The sequence below is a fragment of the Carcharhinus amblyrhynchos genome, chromosome 4 (genome assembly GCF_965287045.1).
Source record: "Carcharhinus amblyrhynchos chromosome 4, sCarAmb.v2.hapA, whole genome shotgun sequence".
In the NCBI taxonomy this organism is placed as follows: domain Eukaryota; kingdom Metazoa; phylum Chordata; class Chondrichthyes; order Carcharhiniformes; family Carcharhinidae; genus Carcharhinus; species Carcharhinus amblyrhynchos.
This window is the reverse complement of record NC_137327.1, coordinates 91,203,665-91,220,630: the sequence shown is the minus strand read 5'-3', so window position 1 is coordinate 91,220,630 and position 16,966 is coordinate 91,203,665. Positions and strand designations below refer to the sequence as shown.

Below are 16,966 nucleotides of genomic sequence, written 5' to 3'. Positions count from 1 at the left end.
TCTCTCCATAACAGCATTGTGAGTATACCTACACCTCAGAGACTGCAGCAGGTTCAAGAAGGTAGGTCACCACTATCTTCTCAAGGACAACTAGAGATGGGCAATTAATGCTGGTCCAGCCAGTGATGACCACATTCCGTAAAATAAATTTTAAAACTTACAGTGTGATTAGTTTACATAGGTTAGAACAGAGTTCAGGAGGAACTTCTTCTCTCAGAGGGTGGTGAATCTCTGGAATTCTCTGCCCATTGAAGTGGTGGAGGCTACCTCGTTGATTATGTTTAAATCATGGGTAGATAGATTTCTCATCGATAAGGGAATTAAGGGTTATGGGGAGCAGGCAGGTAAGTGGAACTGATCCACTTCAGATCAGCCATGATCTTATTGAATGGCGGGGCAGGCTCGAAGGGCTAGATGGCCTACTCCTGCTCCTATTTCTTATGTTCTTAGGTATTTAGATTTTAAATATGGAGTCAGGAATTCATTATCGAATAAAGCTGAAAGAATAAAAGGACAGCAGGAAATTAAGTTTTCTGGACAGGACGTGCACAAACTGTTCTCTTTGGGCTTCCACAAACAAAACGGTGGGATTGGGACCACAGGGTTGGAAGCTCAAGCTGTTTTTCTTCACTAATCCTGGAGACAGCTTATTTAGCAGGACTAACCAGGATTGCAGCCTAGGATCTTTCTGTTCAATGCAGCTCAGTTCAAAACATTTCAGTGTAGATTCACACTGGGCAATAATTTGAATTGTTTCACTTACTTTTTCATTCTTCCACTCTATCAGGATAATCAATTTGGTTCAATAGCACTCTCACTTCTGAGGCAAAAGATCGTGGGTCCCAGTACACTGCCGATGTTAGCACATACTCTAGCTTGACACTTTAGTGGAATACTGAAGGAGTACTGCATTGTCAGAGATGCTGTCTTTTGAACGAATTGCCAAAACAAAGCCCTTACTTTTGACTCTTCAGGTGGATTTGAAAGATCTCATGGTTACATTCAAAAAGGCGCAGGAATTTTCCCAGTGAATTGAATAACCTCTATCTCTCAACCAATATGACCACCTAACACTTTCACTGTTCATTGCCTCAGTTGCTATGTGCAAAATGGTAGCCATGTTTTCTTACATCACAAATGACTATGCAACAAAAGTACTTGGGGTTGGAGTGCTGCATTACTCCATTATCAGCTCACAGATGCAGGTTGTGCCTCCATTTTCGTTCCACAAGTGACTGAGCTTCATCAAGAATCTTTTTTTCGCAAAGACTTAAATATATAATGAAAATATTAGCAGGTTTTGCAATTGCTATCAATATTTTTCCCCCAGTGTGGGTATTTACCTTTTAACTTCCTATTTAAATGTCTTGTAAGCGTCTCAGCATATTCAGACCTCATATCATAGCAGACTCCTTGCACATGAGTAAATATGGGCTGTGATCTTGCCCATATAAATGACCGTGACATCAATAGTCAAACGGATGCAAGGAAGTTAAATCATAGGTTAGGCCTCACCTGGAGTCTAATTCTGGTCATCATGCTTTCGGAAGGATGTCAAGGCCATGAAGAGGATGCAAAGGAAATGTATTGGAAAGGTACTGGGGTGAATTACTTCAACTATGTAAAGTGAAGATGGGATTTGTCTTCCTTGGAAAGGAAAGGTTAAGGTTAAGGGAGAATATTATCGACATATTCAAGACTTTGAGCAGCTTTGATAGAATACAGAGGAAGAAATTGTTTCCACTGGCAAAAGGGTGACCAAATAAGACAGATTTAAGAATCTGTAGAATCAGTAGAATCAGAGAGATGAGACTGTTCTTATGCTGTGAGCTTTATGATGTATAATGCATTGCCTTAAACAGAGTTAGATGCAGATTCAATTTTCAGACAGGTATTAAATAAATGCTTGAAAAGGAATAAATTGCTGAGCTATTTGGAAAGAGCAGGCAAATGAGACAAATTGAATAGCCTTTTCAAAGAGCAGACATATGCATAATGGATCAAATGGTCTCCTTCTGAGAGATCGTATGGATTTTATCAACACAACACCCCACAAAGATTTATTAAGAAACCAAATTGGAAAGCCCAATTGGTTGTTTAAACATGTGAAAATAGAAAACTATTTAGATGTGGGCTCTATTCCCTGAAAATGTTATGATTTGCAATGCCTGGATTCCAGTTATCTGCAGGAGTTATATTCAGGAGTCCTTCATTTTTATTTAATTCACACATTATTCTGAATATGAGAAAGCCTCAAGATCAACTTTATCCTTACAATGGCTGTTCAGTGGCCAATCCCATCTCAGGTTGCTTGGCATTTCAGTACTGGTTCAGAAGGTGAGCCATCAGTTGATTAATATACATCAGCAGTGTAATTTCCTCTATGGAACGGGGAATTGTTGGAATTTAATCAGCTGAAATTTATTAATCCCAGTCTCCATTTTGGATCTGCCAGAGTCATCCGAATGAAACAGCACTCAATGGGTTAAGGTTTGGTTTTTTTTGAAATGATGTGCTCAGCAGTGATGTCACACACAGCACAGATGAGCGACTCCACATTTCACACCAGAGCTTGTGTCGTCTTTTTCTTTATTTTTAAAGAACTCAGGAAGGTGCATGAAATTTAAGGAGTAGAGCGCACTGAAGAGGATGCACAGGATAGCATTTACAAAACGATAACATTGCTTTGCCTGTCAGTGTAGGATAGCGCGACATTATTGGGCATGAAGCAGCAGCAGCAGCAGCCCTCAGCCAGAATACTGTTTATCCATTGCTTCCTTCCCCACTCCCTCCCGGATGGTGCAGCCCTGCACAAACATTTGTGCTTGATGTAAGTCTAATGCAATCAGCCGTGTTGCTTGTTTGGGGAGATGGGGGTGGTGGTGTGGGGGGGGGCGGGGGGCGGCTGGATCAATATTCAAACCATAGAACCTATTCAGATAATAATTGTGGGACATGCTGCAGCTCATCAAATTTATTATGATCATTGAAACAAAAAAAATTAAATTTACAGCATAAACATTAACATCTTTCTCTGAATTATTTAGTAATAACTTCAACAGGCGAGTTAGTGCACTTGAATATATGACATAAATATATTGCAGGATGTATTGAAAAAACCCACTGTATCCTAGCAGCAGCCCCAATGAAAACCTTTTTTGATCATTCACTCATAATAGCTCCTATTCATATTGTACAGTGACTGATTTTTCAGTCTCCATTTTATTTCAGACTCTATTATTTCTCCTTTCTTCACTGCTTAGGATTAGGATGGAATAGAAAGCAGAGCTGTGCTTCATTTCTTCCCTAGGCACCACTAACAGGCTATATGAAAATGATAAACCATAAGAACACAAAAAACAAACCAAAGCCTATTGATGATTTACAGCAGGACAGTGCATACCATTGCAGTGTTTGCACAATAGGAATTCAATTTAATCAGTCACTGCAAAAATTCACAAATGCAATGGAGCAGAGATGGTACACAACTATCGATGGCATTTTTCACAGACTATATCATAAAAACCATTCAAGCAGATAAATGCACCAAACTCCACTGCTGCATCAGGCAGTATCCCTCACTACATAGGTCTCAAAAGGGTTTGAATGAAAAAAATATTACTACCATACCTGTTCATACCAGTCACGTGTAGAACATGTACACTCCGGCCACCATCCGCCACTGTTGCCGTTCACCTTAGGTACGCTCTTATTTTGGCTTTTAATCGGTCCACTATCACGGGAGGTTGGGATGAGCTTGGTTTTATTCCTGGCGGCAGCTCCTGATGAAGATGGCAGTGTCTGGGAGCTGAAACCACCATATCCATACGGTTCGTGCTGCCATTCAGTGTAATTCTGTGGTTCCATCCGTCGGAGAGCTGCCATCCTGGTTGCTTCATAGCACTCTGGGCACTTGCAGCAGTGATGGTTCTTGTGCAGATTTGCTTTCATGACCAACACTATCGTTCAGTTCAAATTTTATTATTTTCCACCTTTCGAGTCAGAGGGAAAAAAATAAAGTTTTTCTCTTTTATTTTCAATCAAGCAGGTGATAGTCTGTTCTTTGTCCCTTCTGTCTGCTTCTTGCTGTTAATGGCAGACCTTGCCAGTGGAGGCGAAAGCTGGAACTGCAGAGCGCTCAATGCTGGCCAGTGTAAGTCTTGAGGATGCAAGCATCCCTCCAGCAACCTTCTCTCAGACAGCACCAATCAATGTGCTGCACAAAATAGCATTCAGATACCCAGCTCTGTCAGCAGCAGCATCCGTAGACTGCATCACTTCAGTACATCCTACTGGTAGAAATGTAATAAAACCACTCTGACCTAGTGCAGCACTGATATTAAGCTGTACTGTTATGATGACCCTGGGGATTGGAACTGTTGTCCCCAGTCTCTTGATTACTATGAGAAGCCATCTGCATTGGTAAATCTGCTCTGATGAGTAACTCAGGACTTGATTAGTACATCCTAGTCATTCAGTATCAGGACCTTTTAGCTGCTTGCTAGGGCTCTCGTAATGATATAACAGATGAAGAGAGAGCGAGGTCTAATTCTAAGCAAAATGACATAGAATCTCCCTCCAGACTAATTCCCAAAAGGCAATAATTATGAATCTACCCTCTGCCCTGAATCCTCAAGTCTGAGCCATTTATTACCCCACAAAGCTCACCTTATTTAGCAACATCACATTTGCTATTTAAAAAAAATCTTTTAGAATTTTTATTTGGTGAATAGTAGCCGGTGGGTGTCACAGTACATGACACATGTGTCAAATAGGCAATGGGGATTAATATGACTCTGTGCGATAAGTTAAAATGGGTGATAGAGAATTGACAGCTCCTCTTACACCGGTCTTGATTTTTATTTCATTGACTTCAACAGAAATAAAGAATCAGGAGAGAAGTAACACAGGCCAACAATTCACTGTTTTTCACTTTACACCATGTACTAAGTCAAAATTACTCCCATGAAGATGTATCTTTGCCAAACAAGCCTTATGGACTCTTGCTTGCTAATTTTCTGAATTATGTTATCAGAATTTCTAGAAGCTGGTGCATATCATGTGGATTAAGCGATCCTTTGGAATGAAATACAAAAACCAAGTCATCCTTGATGAATGTATACATTTTTATCACTTGTCTAATTTTAAAAAATTAAATGAAAATATAGATCATCACATTCAAAATAAATGCTTATTTAATGAACAATAGATTTTCCAAGAGTAAATAAATAACTTTGTGTAAGTTGGAAATTTAAGTATAGTTTTGCCCATTGGTTCTGTAGAGCAATGGAAACTATTGTTCAAACTTTAGCAATTTAAGGAACATTAAAGAAAAACTGTTATAACGGTTCACTGAATATTCACAATACGTAGAGTATTTAGCAATATACGATCAGAATTCACCAAGTGCAGTTAAAGTGTTCTAAATGGAGATGACTTGCATTTATATAATGCAAAGATGTACTGTAGAAATAATATAAAAGACTCTCTGTTGTTTATAAACATTAGTAACCTCGTTTGTAAACTTTAAAAACTACTTATGAAATGATTCACTGACTTGATCGCAATTGATTAGTTTCACAATTCAAAGAATAATCTTATTTCATATTTAGTGGGAACTGGCTACTTCACATAATGAATAAAGTCAGAGACAATTGCACAAGGTTCATATCAATGATATCTGACAACTCCAGGAGTTCAGGATTTTCGACAATGAAACATTAGAAAATGCCTGATTTTCAGATTAGTTTGCAGGTGAGATACAATTCAATGTCTGCACAATGAGTTCCAAATCTGAGACAATCTATCAACATTTCAAATGATATGTAAGAAGTGAAGTAATAACATGAGAGGGCATCCAGTACAAGGTGCCAGACAATGAACGAGAAACTCTTAAGGACAAATCAACAGACATTCTCACTCTTTGTAATTGGTGATTCAAAATTCAAGATACAGATGTCTCAGTACTTAACAACATGCATCTGCAACTCACAGAGTGATGCCGGCAGCAGCACCAATGTCTAGGTTAGGGATGATATAGGCTGCAGTCAACAGCTCCACATATTAATCAGTGAATAAGTTAGTGATTCCCTTCATCTGCCTATGTCCTCCTTGGTTTCAAAAACCTCATCACAACTTGTTTTCCTCCATAATGATTTACTCTCTCAGTAAAGCACTGTAAGATGGAATGCTGACCAATTTACACTCCAGTCAAAGAACAGTGCAGAGAACACCTGCTGCTCGGTATCTTAGTTAAGAATGGAAAACATGAATGGAGGAAAGGCAACTTTAGAAGAGAAATAAAACTAATATGAAAACTACACCTTGCTTTAGAAAATCAACTTAATTAGTTCCACCTAATATAATTTATTTGAAGCTTTAGGTTAATTCCTTTGTGTTACAGAGGTAATCATTGGGATTTTTCACCTCTCCCAGTGTGTTTTCTGATGTTGTAGGCAGGTCACTATTGTCTGGCAGGTTTCCCAGTGATGTGACAACACAAATGACCATTGAATTCGGTGGAATTGGGAGATCCTGCTGGTGGCTCATCAGCCTTTGCTACTGGGAAAGCCACCACGGTGGAGGTGGGTGGAAAATCTGAGCCAATATTTTCAGCCATTTGTTAGTCTGTTGTAAACAATTGGCGAAATCTTGCTGCCATTCATGCCAGTGGGATCTTAATGTTCTGCAGACGATGCAGCCCCAACATGAGTTTCCCAGTAGCAAAGGGTGTGTTCAACAGGAAACCCAATGACAATGGTGGAACCATAAGATTCTGCTGCCAGTGAACAATGCACCGCCTCCCGCTGCTGTTAAACACGCTGTGGAGAAGGAGATAAATCCCGCCCTTACATGACAGAAACAAATGGACAGACTTCAACAAAAGAGTACGGCCCAAAGAAGAACTGGTTAGCTTTGGTGAAGGTGCAGGTCTAGTTTTGAATCTGGATCCTGCATTTTTTTTAAAGGATCCATTAACATTTGGAGATAGGGTGAATTGACATTTTTTAAATAATGTTGTGGGCTTTTTACTTATAATATTGTGGATCGTCCCAGCTGTGAAAGTAGAATTTGTCACAGCTGTCAAAATGTGAGCAGAATTTTCAGAACAGGTTGTTGGATGTGGATTGGCCTGAAGCCTCCTCAGTGAGGTAGAAACTCTTGATAAAAAATATTTTGTCTTCAGCTTTGTAGTTACAGAGCATCAATCAGGCAGGAAAAGCCTTAAGGAAGGGTTGCATAATTGTAATGATGTTGGGTTAACACAGCATGACTGAAATACATGCTCCATCCTATGCCTTCTTCTCTTGTAATACTTCTGTTCTGTACGCTGGTGTTAGGGACAAAGGGACAGTTATGGAGCCATTTACTTGACTACAGCTCACCATAGTGCAGTGTGACCAGGAACTAAAATTACAGTTTATGCTGGATAAATGTATAAGACTACCTATAAAATGCTTAGCCACAGTGAAAAAGGTGAACTGTGTCCTGGGTTACAATGTCAGAATGGTAGACTACAAACACACACATTAAGGAGGTTGCTTTGTTGCTATACAAAGCATTGGTCAGATCCTATAGAGAATACTGTATGTAGTTTTGATGATCCAATATTAAGAAATATATTGTTAGTATTGGCAAGTTACAAAGGCAAGAAATTAAGATGATTTTGGATATCAGGAATTTGTGAGGAATGATTGCAGAAGAGATCATCAAGTGTAATTATAAAGGAAACTGACAAAATTGATCAGGACAAATAATATGGTATGGTGAAGAATCCAAATATAAAGTGACCAAGTTAAAAATTAAGAGGTTGGGAATTAAGAATGGAAGTCATAAGGTAATTTTTCATGCAATGATTATTACAGTTATGCATTGTTGCCAGGGAATATTTTTGAAGAGGATAATACAAATGTGTTCAAGAAAAAAACTGGATGTGTTTCCAGATGGAAAATGAATAGAGAGGTTTGATATAGATGGGGTTGATCTACAATGATGGATTTGTGAGCTCTAATGCTTTTTTCTGCTATTACTGAAAATTCTAATGTTCTTATGTAAGTATGTCTAAATTGAATAACGGTCTGTTGCTATAGCAACAGACCAGGCCTGCCAGAGAAGGTTGTGCGTTTGGTAGCATAATAATGTACATCTGCAGATGACTGTAACCAGGACAGGTATCTTTTAAAATTGAGGATTCTGCCTGTTTGGAGCATGGATAGAATTGTGAGAAATTGTACTGTGATATCAGTAGTGAGCCCTGACTTAATGTTTACTAGGTTTAGCTACTGATGATTATACCAACGTGAATTCCACATATAAGAGTTACAGCTGATGAAACTGAGACAATTCCCCAGGCAGGACTAATGATGTCTGTAGTAGGCTTGGCGATGGTATTCTCTGGTGATTTTTTTTATGTTGCTGTAAATGGCTGAGTTGTAGCCATAATATTAGGGGTTGCTCCAAAAGAATGAGAAGCAGGCCTGCTCTCTGAAATGTTGTAGAGTGGACTCTAAAATATAGGCAGGCCATCCTCACACAGTCTCCACCTCACCCATCCCATTCTCACTGTCTGTTTGTTATCCTTTTGTGCAAGGGAAAGACATGTTCCCTTTGGACCCAGAACAGTTTTCAAATTTACCTAATAGTTCAATGCTCCTTTTTTTAAGCACATTTATAATTTTGCCAGAAAAATAAAGCAGGGGAAATATTTATGGAATACAGGTTGGAATTTTATCAGTACGGCTGCTTCGATTCTGGGAGCGAGCGAGCCTCGGAGATCAGCATTCTCTGTTGGCCTTGGGCGGGCGTGCTGGTAAAGTTGCGCCCACATAATGCAGTCAGAGCAATTCTTCTCACATTGGAAAGTAAGAGTAATGTTAAGTGTGGCTTGTGTCGGATCACCAAAAATGTTCAATGCAGAGCATCTTTGTTGTTGTTTCAAACAGGAAGTATTTTTGCAATTTCAGAGAAAGGAACATTTCCCTCTGTTAAATTGGGATTATAGCCTGGGAGATGATGGCCTTGCCCATGGCTGGAAAGTTGGGGCAGTGTTACTTGCCTGGATTGTGGCTTCTTTCCACATTAGGCAGGGTGTCCCACCTGATCTGTCAGTCAATCAGAGTGTTGGCAGCTCTTCAGTCTCAGAGGCACCACCTGTAGTGATGGCTATTGCTGTGACTGCTGTAGGCCCTGGATGATAAGTCGCGTTGGTGGCCTGCAGTAAAGCTAAGAAATAGTCAGGCAGGCCCCAACAATGGGGTAAGTTGGGAGGCGACGAGGAAGTACTTAAAGCAGGGCAGCTGTTGTGCTCAGTTGGCCTTCTTGGGGCACAGGAAGAGGGATCCCACACACCCAAGTCAGGACGTTACAGTATATCTGGTAGCCTCATCATGTGGAATGAGCTCTTCCTTACCTCTGGTAAAATAGGAACATGGTGGGAAGGGTCCCTTAGTTGGCCATTAGTTCAGGGTCTCCATTAGTCCAAAGGCAGATTGTCCTTCACTTACCCTGCCACTGGTAAATTACCGGCAGAAGCAGATAGTCGACAGTTGTGGCAACACCCCGACTTCCCCCCACCCCATCCAACCAGCTTCCTGGGTGGGAAGGTTACAGAATGTCAGTCATTATATGTTTTGGCCCAAACTTTACTGACTAGCTCTCCTTGAAGTGATCCCTTCTTGTCAGGAGAATTCAGTCAAGGAATCAGCCTTCATATTTCCTTCACATGATATGTGCAAAGTGAAAAGCAGTAACACGAGACATTGGCAATCATTAGGTTGCACACAAATGCTAAAATAGCTCACTAAACCTCAGCTTTAATGTGTTATATGAACTATTATAACTGAAGTGTCATAAAGAAGTGGTTCATTGAATGGAACATTTGTGAAACTGGCCTACATTCTACATTATTCTCTATACAAAATAAGTTAGAGGAATGATTTATGTGAGGAGTCTCCCAATCAACAGCTGCCATTTTGGTGGAAGAGCCATCAAATCCAAGAAAAACTGTGTAGCATATGTTTATACCAGTTCTATGTGAGGAGGGTGGCTCGGTAGCACAATGGGTAGCACTACTGCCTCACAGCACCAGGGGCCCAGATTTGATTCCCAGCTTGAGTCACTGTCTGTGCAGAGTCTGCACATTCTCCCCATGTCTGGTGGGTTTCCTCCAGATGCTCCAGTTTCCTCCCACAGTCCAAAAGATGTACTGGTTATGTACTCTGGCCATGCTAGGTTCTCCCTCTGTATCCGAACATATGCCAGAGAGTGCAGGCTAGGGTATTTTCGCAGTAACTTCATTGCAGTATTAATGTAAGCTTACTTGTGAAACTAATAAATAAATAATTTCTGTAGTTCTTCTGCCAAGGTTATGTTGAATGAGCAGAGGTCCTGCCCAAATTTGTTTCCTATATGTCTTGAAAATGGGAGCTAACTCCAATGTAATACGAATACAGTTCTAGAATTTTATTGCCATTAATATGAAATATTGTTGATCTGATTGTTCCTGAATTGCAAAAGGACATGACTGATCAATGAGGAAGATTGATGAAGCATCCAAAAGTGTAAAGTGATTAGATGCTCTGCCACATTACTTGAGTAATCTTTAAAAACAGTGTGGGATGGGGAGAGAAATTTTGAAGGAGATTAAATGGTTGGATAATTAAAATTTATGATTGAATGGATCTTTCATGATCCCTGGAAGGAGCTGAATGGAAGCAGAAGACTTGAAGAAGTCAACAGAATTTAGTTGTATTTTTGTGAGGAACCAAAAGTCAATCATAACTTTTTTTAAATTAGAGATTAAAGATCAATGTATCAAAGAAAATGACTGTGACATTTGCAGGAAATGTTCCCCATATGTAAGCCTTCTAATATACTGGTAAACACTTAAGAAAGCTTCAAGATATGGCACCATTGCAAAGGTTGATGCTCTCTGGTATACTGGGTGTTTGGGGCAGGGTTCCCAACTCAGGAGAGGTATTAAGATCTGGCAGTAATGGAGCGAGGTTCAAGTGACTTAGGATCCCACTGATCTGAGGGTCAGGAGCACCTGAGGGTTGAAAGTGGATGAGGTGCTGCAGTATATAGTCTTGGTAGAGTAGTCTAGGATATAATTAATAGCCTGGGACTTCAAAAAAACCTGTTAGCAGTTTGCAGAGGTCCACATAATGTGATCCAGCCTAATTTTCCATTTGTTTTTGCTATGGAACCCTCTATTGTATTTGTGACTGCTATTCTGAAGTCCATTTTTAAATTATATATTTATTTAATGTTGTATTTGCCAAAAATACACAGTAGATTAAGCATGTACAGTAAGAAAACATAAAATGGTGTTGAAAACTATCCTCTCTCTTTCTTGTACATGCCTGCTTCCAATTAGAATATTTCCATTTTCTAATTATCAATAGAACAGAACTAATGAGGATCAAAGCTGCTTATCTTGCCTGAGAAACCTTCAAAACAATTTGTTTTCAAAAATAAGTAAAGTTTAAGGAAAGACATGAGCCTAGATTTTAATGTTAACATGAATCTGTTTAAAACAAATGGGATAACTTGTCATTAAAATAACTGACAGAAAACCATAAGTCATAGGGCAGAATTCTCCCAAGCCTCCATTGACGTGCTTCATGGAGAGCAGGGTGGAAGAATATGGCGGGATGCCCAGAAATCGTTTTCACACCAGTGTGAATTTATAGCGGAATCTTTCTCTGGTGCCGGCCATTGCATGCTAGAGGATGGAGTTAACCTCACTTGCATCCCATTCATTGGATACAGATAAAGGCCCAAAACCCCAAATGAAAGCCCAGAACCCCAAGCCAGACTCCTCGCAATGCCAATAGGAAAATGCACTAGTGTTTGTACAATGTGGCATGCAGATGTTGGGATTCATCTGAACAATGCCGGGTTCTGCCCCTGAAGTTGAGGATGGAGGCTGACTGCAACCCTGGAACTCTTCTACAGCAATGGGTCGGGTTGCATCTGCAGGCGGACCTTCCAGATCAAGTGTCCTGGAGGGGGTCCAATATCCAGGCTCAAAATGTTCCAGTAGATCCATTGTCATTTTCAGGAAGTCCATTGTTCGATCTCAAAGTGCTCCCAGTGGTCTAACTTCATTCTGAGGAAGTCCATCTTCCAGTCTTAGTGCGCTCCCACAGATCTTTCTTCATGTTCAGGAGGTCCACCTTTTTTCTTCAATAGTGGGTCAGTGACGTTGGGTGCCTTTTCAATATGGCACCTAGACTACATACCATCCAGGCTTGCCCCGCCACTGCATATGGCATGAAACTCCCAGGCGCATAATTAATAAAGCATGTCTTCGCGCTGGCCTCCACAGAGGGAAATACTCCAGTTCCCAGACCCACCACAGCACTTAGTCTCAAAATTGAAGAATTCTGTCCATTGTCGCTTTGGCCTCAATATTTACTACCTCATATGGGTGGAAGAGCATTAAAAATGAAAAATGGGGAAAGTGTAACAGTCCATTACTTAAGCACCACATCATTTTCTTGGTGATTGGTTTCGTGCTGTGTGTGTCCCATTTCATTAACATATTTAAAACAGGTTCCACAGCGAGTTAAATTTAAAGATACTGCAGGGTTTCAGGTAATGAAAGGGAAAAGGGAACTGCTCACTTCATAATGTTAGTTTCTTTTACTACATTCGTTAGGGGCAAGGAGGAGCAGCTGACTTTTCCACGTTTGCTCAAGGGAACTTTCAACCTCCCTTCTGCTGTGAGTGCCTTCTCTGTATCCCTCTGATGTAATTGTGTCCTCCAATCCCCCTGATAATTGTGGTAGGGGGAGGACCCAAAAGCCCTCCCCTCCACCACAGTAATCATTCTCCTCCAGCCAATCACAGTCAATTCAAACCCAACTCCCCCCCTACCTCCCCAGCATGATTGGTGACCATGCCACGCTGCAATTGTAGCCAATCTCTCACCCGGATTTCTGACCATCTGTGACCCAGGTTGGGGTCTATCGCCAAGCGTTTCGAACGGTTGGTTTACCTGCACAACAACTGGTTAGGAAATGGAAGAAAAAATTTATAACAAAGGCCTGCCTTTAAATTGGATAGGAGCTCTGAATTTGCAGCTTTATTGGGATCTTAGGCTGTTTTCAGCCTCCTTCCACATACTCCTTGTATCTCTATCTCTCTATCTGGCTGACAATAGTCTGTAATTTATTTAACATAATTTTCCAGCAAACCTTCTGCTTGGGAAGTAGGTAAGTACAGGAAAATGCGCTCTGCTTCCAGTGAACTTTGTCTACTCTTATTTCTGTTATTGTGGCTGGTGAGATAAGCCTGCTGCAATGTTTGCCAAGGGTCTTAGGTAAGCTAGGAAAGTAGGAAATCAAGAAGGACTGAACAGGACCTGGTCCAGTTGTTTTAATGTGTAACAACTGCTTCTCCTAGTTTCACGTTCAGATAAGTAAAAGCTTTAAACTTATCTTTATGACAGCATTCAACAATCCTTTTAAGGAGTGTGAGGTCAACTGTCTTCTTGAGTTTACACAGGCAATATCCATAAATGTTGGCAACGAAAAAAATTGACATAAGAAGTGCTACTAAAATGTGACAACAGGAATTCAAATTTTTTAGACAGGTAACGTTTGAAGCCATAAGATGTATAATAAGATGCCAATCTATCTTCCAAGTTGTTGCTTTCACTAAATCAAGGAAATGTTCACTCTTACCTCTCTCTGATATTTTTGTTGATACTTTGCTTGGTTTCTTAATGACATAAGAAATAGGAGCAAAATTAAACTATTCGATCCTTTAAGCCTGCTCAGCTATTAAAAGATCATGGGTGGTCTTCAACTCAGCTCCACTTTTCCATGCTATTCCCACATCTCTTGATTCTTTTGGTATTCAAAAACCTGTTGATATCACTCATCTTGATACTGGCTCCAGAATAAGAAATGTCATGATTTTAAAACTCTCGTCATTGTTTACAAGTCCATCCATGATTTCATCCCTTCCTACCTCTGTAATCACCTGCAGTTCAGTAAATCTCTGTGATAGTGAACCTGCTCAATTCTGGCCTCTTGATCATCCCAATCTTTCTACATTTGGTGGCCATGTCTTCAGTTGACTATGCCCTAAGCTCTGTGATATGCACCCCATCTATTCTATTTCTCCATCTCACTTTTCTTCTTTAAGATACATCTTAATACTTTTTTGACTTAAGATCATAATTAACATCATACCTAATAATATCTTATGTGGGCTGGTGACATATTTTGTTTTATATTGATCCTGTGAAGCTTCTGGAATGTTTTAATACATTAAAGGCACAATATAACTGTAAGTTGTCGTTGAATGTACTCTCCATCTAAACATCTGGATTTCTACGACAGTGAGTTCCAAAGATACATAATCCTCAAAAGGAAGACATTTTTCTTCACCTCAACACAAGTCTATGACCTTTTGTTCTAACTCACCAGCTGGGACAATACCTATGCTATTAAACTCTATGAAAGTTTTACATATTTCAAAGAGGTCACCTCCCATTCTTCTAAATGCCAGAGAATATAGATCCATTGTAGGGACAGTTAAGTGACAGTTAAACCCCAAACACTACTTCAGTGTTTCCCTCCCAACCTCCTCCTTTAACCAAAAAAAAGTCATCAGGAGGACCTAAAGCAAGGCTAAGATGAGTTGAGATTCATTTATCCTTTTATCTGTACAAGGGCAGTATGGGAGTTAGGGCAGCGGTATGCTCCTCCTGTCAGATGTGGGAAATTAGGGAGCAATCTAGTCTCCCAGATAACTTTGTCTACAGGAAGTGTGTCCAGCTGCAGCTCCTCACAGACTGCATTTTTCAGTTGGAGCAGCGGATGGGCACACTGTGGAGCATAAAGGGGGCAGAGAGTGTGATGGACAGTAGTTACAGGGAGGTTGTCACACCACAGGTTCAGTCAAGTAGATGGGTAACCACCAAGAGAGGTAAGTATATAGTGCAGGCACCCCCTGTGGCTCTTCCCTTTCAAACAGGTATATCGTTTTGGATACTGGTGAGGGAGATAGCCTGACAGGGGGAGATACCAGCAGCAGCCAAGCCTGTGGCACCACACCTGCTTCTGCTGTAGAGCAGGGTTGAGCAAACAGCAAGTGAGCAGTAGTAATAGGGAACTCGCTAGTTTGAGGGACAGACAGGTGTTTTTGTGGCCACGATTGAGACTCCAGAATGGTGTGTTGCCTCCCTGGTGCCAGGGTCCAGAATGTCTCTGAGTGGCTACAGGACATTCTTAAGGGGGAGGGTGAGCAGCCAGAGGTTGTTGTACATATTGGTACCAATGATATAGGTAGAAAAAGGGATGAGGTCCTTAAGTGTGAACACAGAGAATTAGGCAGAAGGCTAAAGTGCAAAGGTAGTAATTTCTGGACTACTGCCACTGGTCCACTTGCTAGTGAGAGTAAAAATAGGAAGATTAGGCAGATGAATGTGTGACTTGAGAGCTGGTGCAGGGGGCAGGGATTTAGATTGTGGATCACTAGGATCTCTTCTGGGGAAGGGTGATCTGTTCAAGAGGGATGGGTTACAAACCAAACTGGAGGGGGACTAATATCTTGGCAGGGAGATTTGCTAGAGCCGCTTGGGATGGTTTGAATTAATTTGGCAGCGGGGTAGGATCCAAAACAGTAGGGAGACTGAAGAGAAGGTTGAGGACAGCACAGAAGTTAAAGATAGCACATTAAATAGTAAAGGCAGTGTCAGTAATCACAGTACTCAACAAGTCAGGCAAAAGTAAGACAGAGAGCAAGGGAAGTCCAGATCAAATTGCATTTATTTCAATGCAAGAGGCCTGATGGACAAGGTAGATGAACCCAGGGCATGGATGGGTACATGGAACTGGGATATTATAGCAATTACTGAAACATGGCTAATGGAAGGACAGGACTGGCAGCTCAATATTCCAGGACACAGATGCTATAGGAAATATAGAACTGGAGGTAAGAGAGGAGGGGGAGTTGCACTTCTGATTAGGGAAAACATCACCACAGCACAGAGAATGAATATGTCTGCGGGTTGGCCCACTAAGTCTATACAGGTAAAACTGAGAAATAAGAGGGAAATTACTTTGATAGGGTTATACCATAGGCCCCCAAAGAGTCAGCAGGAAATTGAGCAGCAAATATATAAGGAGATTACAGACAGTTCCAAGAAAAGTAGGGTGGTAATAGTAGAGGATTTTAACTTTCCCAACATTGACTAGGACGGCCATAGTATTAGCGGGTTGGATGAAAGGAAATAGGTTGAGTGTATTCAGGAGGAATTTCTCATTCAGTATGTGGATGGCCCGACTAGAGAAGGAGCAAAACTTGACCTCCTCTTGGGAAATAAAGAAGGTCTGATGACAAAATTGTTAGTGAGGATCACTTTGGGACTTGTGACCATTATTCCATTAGTTTTAAGGTAGCTATGGAGAACGATAGCTCTGGCCCAAAAGTTAAAATTCTAAATTGGGACAAGGCCAATTTTGATGGTATCAGCCAGAAACTTTCAAAAGCTAACTGGGGGAATCTGTTGGCAGGCGAAGGGACGGCTGGTAAGTGGAAGATTTTCAAAAGAGTGTTAACCTAAGGTTCAGGGTAAGCGCATTCCTCTTAGAGTGAAAGGCAAGGCTGGTAGAAGTAGGGAACCCTGGATGACTTGAGATATTGAGGTCCTGGTCAAAAAGAAGAAGGAGGAACATGACTTGCATTGGCAGCTGGGATCAAGTGGATCCCTTGAAGAGTATAGAGGGTGTAGAGGTAGAGTTAAGAGAGAAATCAGGAGGGCAAAATGAGATTGCTTTGGCAGATAAGGCAAAGGAGAATCCAAAGAGCTTCTACAAATACATAAAGGCAAAAAAGAGTAGCTAGGGAGAGAGTAGGGCCTCTTATGGATCAACAAAGCCATCTTTCCGTGGATCCATAAAAGATGGGTGAGATCTTAAATTAATATTTCTTATCAATATTTACTGTT

The 16,966-nt window shown here is 40.7% G+C and overlaps 1 protein-coding gene across 5 annotated transcripts in view; it reads right to left on the bottom strand.

The window, feature by feature from the left end:
• The window catches only part of dlg3 (discs, large homolog 3 (Drosophila)), a 496,785-nt gene that overhangs the window by 244,850 nt on the left and 234,969 nt on the right, over positions 1-16,966 (bottom strand). The window contains exon 1 of one of the 5 annotated variants that reach the window (XM_080187530.1): positions 3,631-4,120. The exons of 3 other annotated variants lie outside the window; for them this stretch is intronic. In XM_080187530.1, coding sequence (XP_080043656.1) covers positions 3,631-3,951 — 321 coding nt within the window. In that variant the 5' untranslated portion in view covers positions 3,952-4,120. Of the gene's footprint in view, positions 1-3,630; positions 4,121-16,966 lie in introns of those variants that run through there. One more of the 5 variants, XM_080187528.1, reaches the window with a different exon arrangement.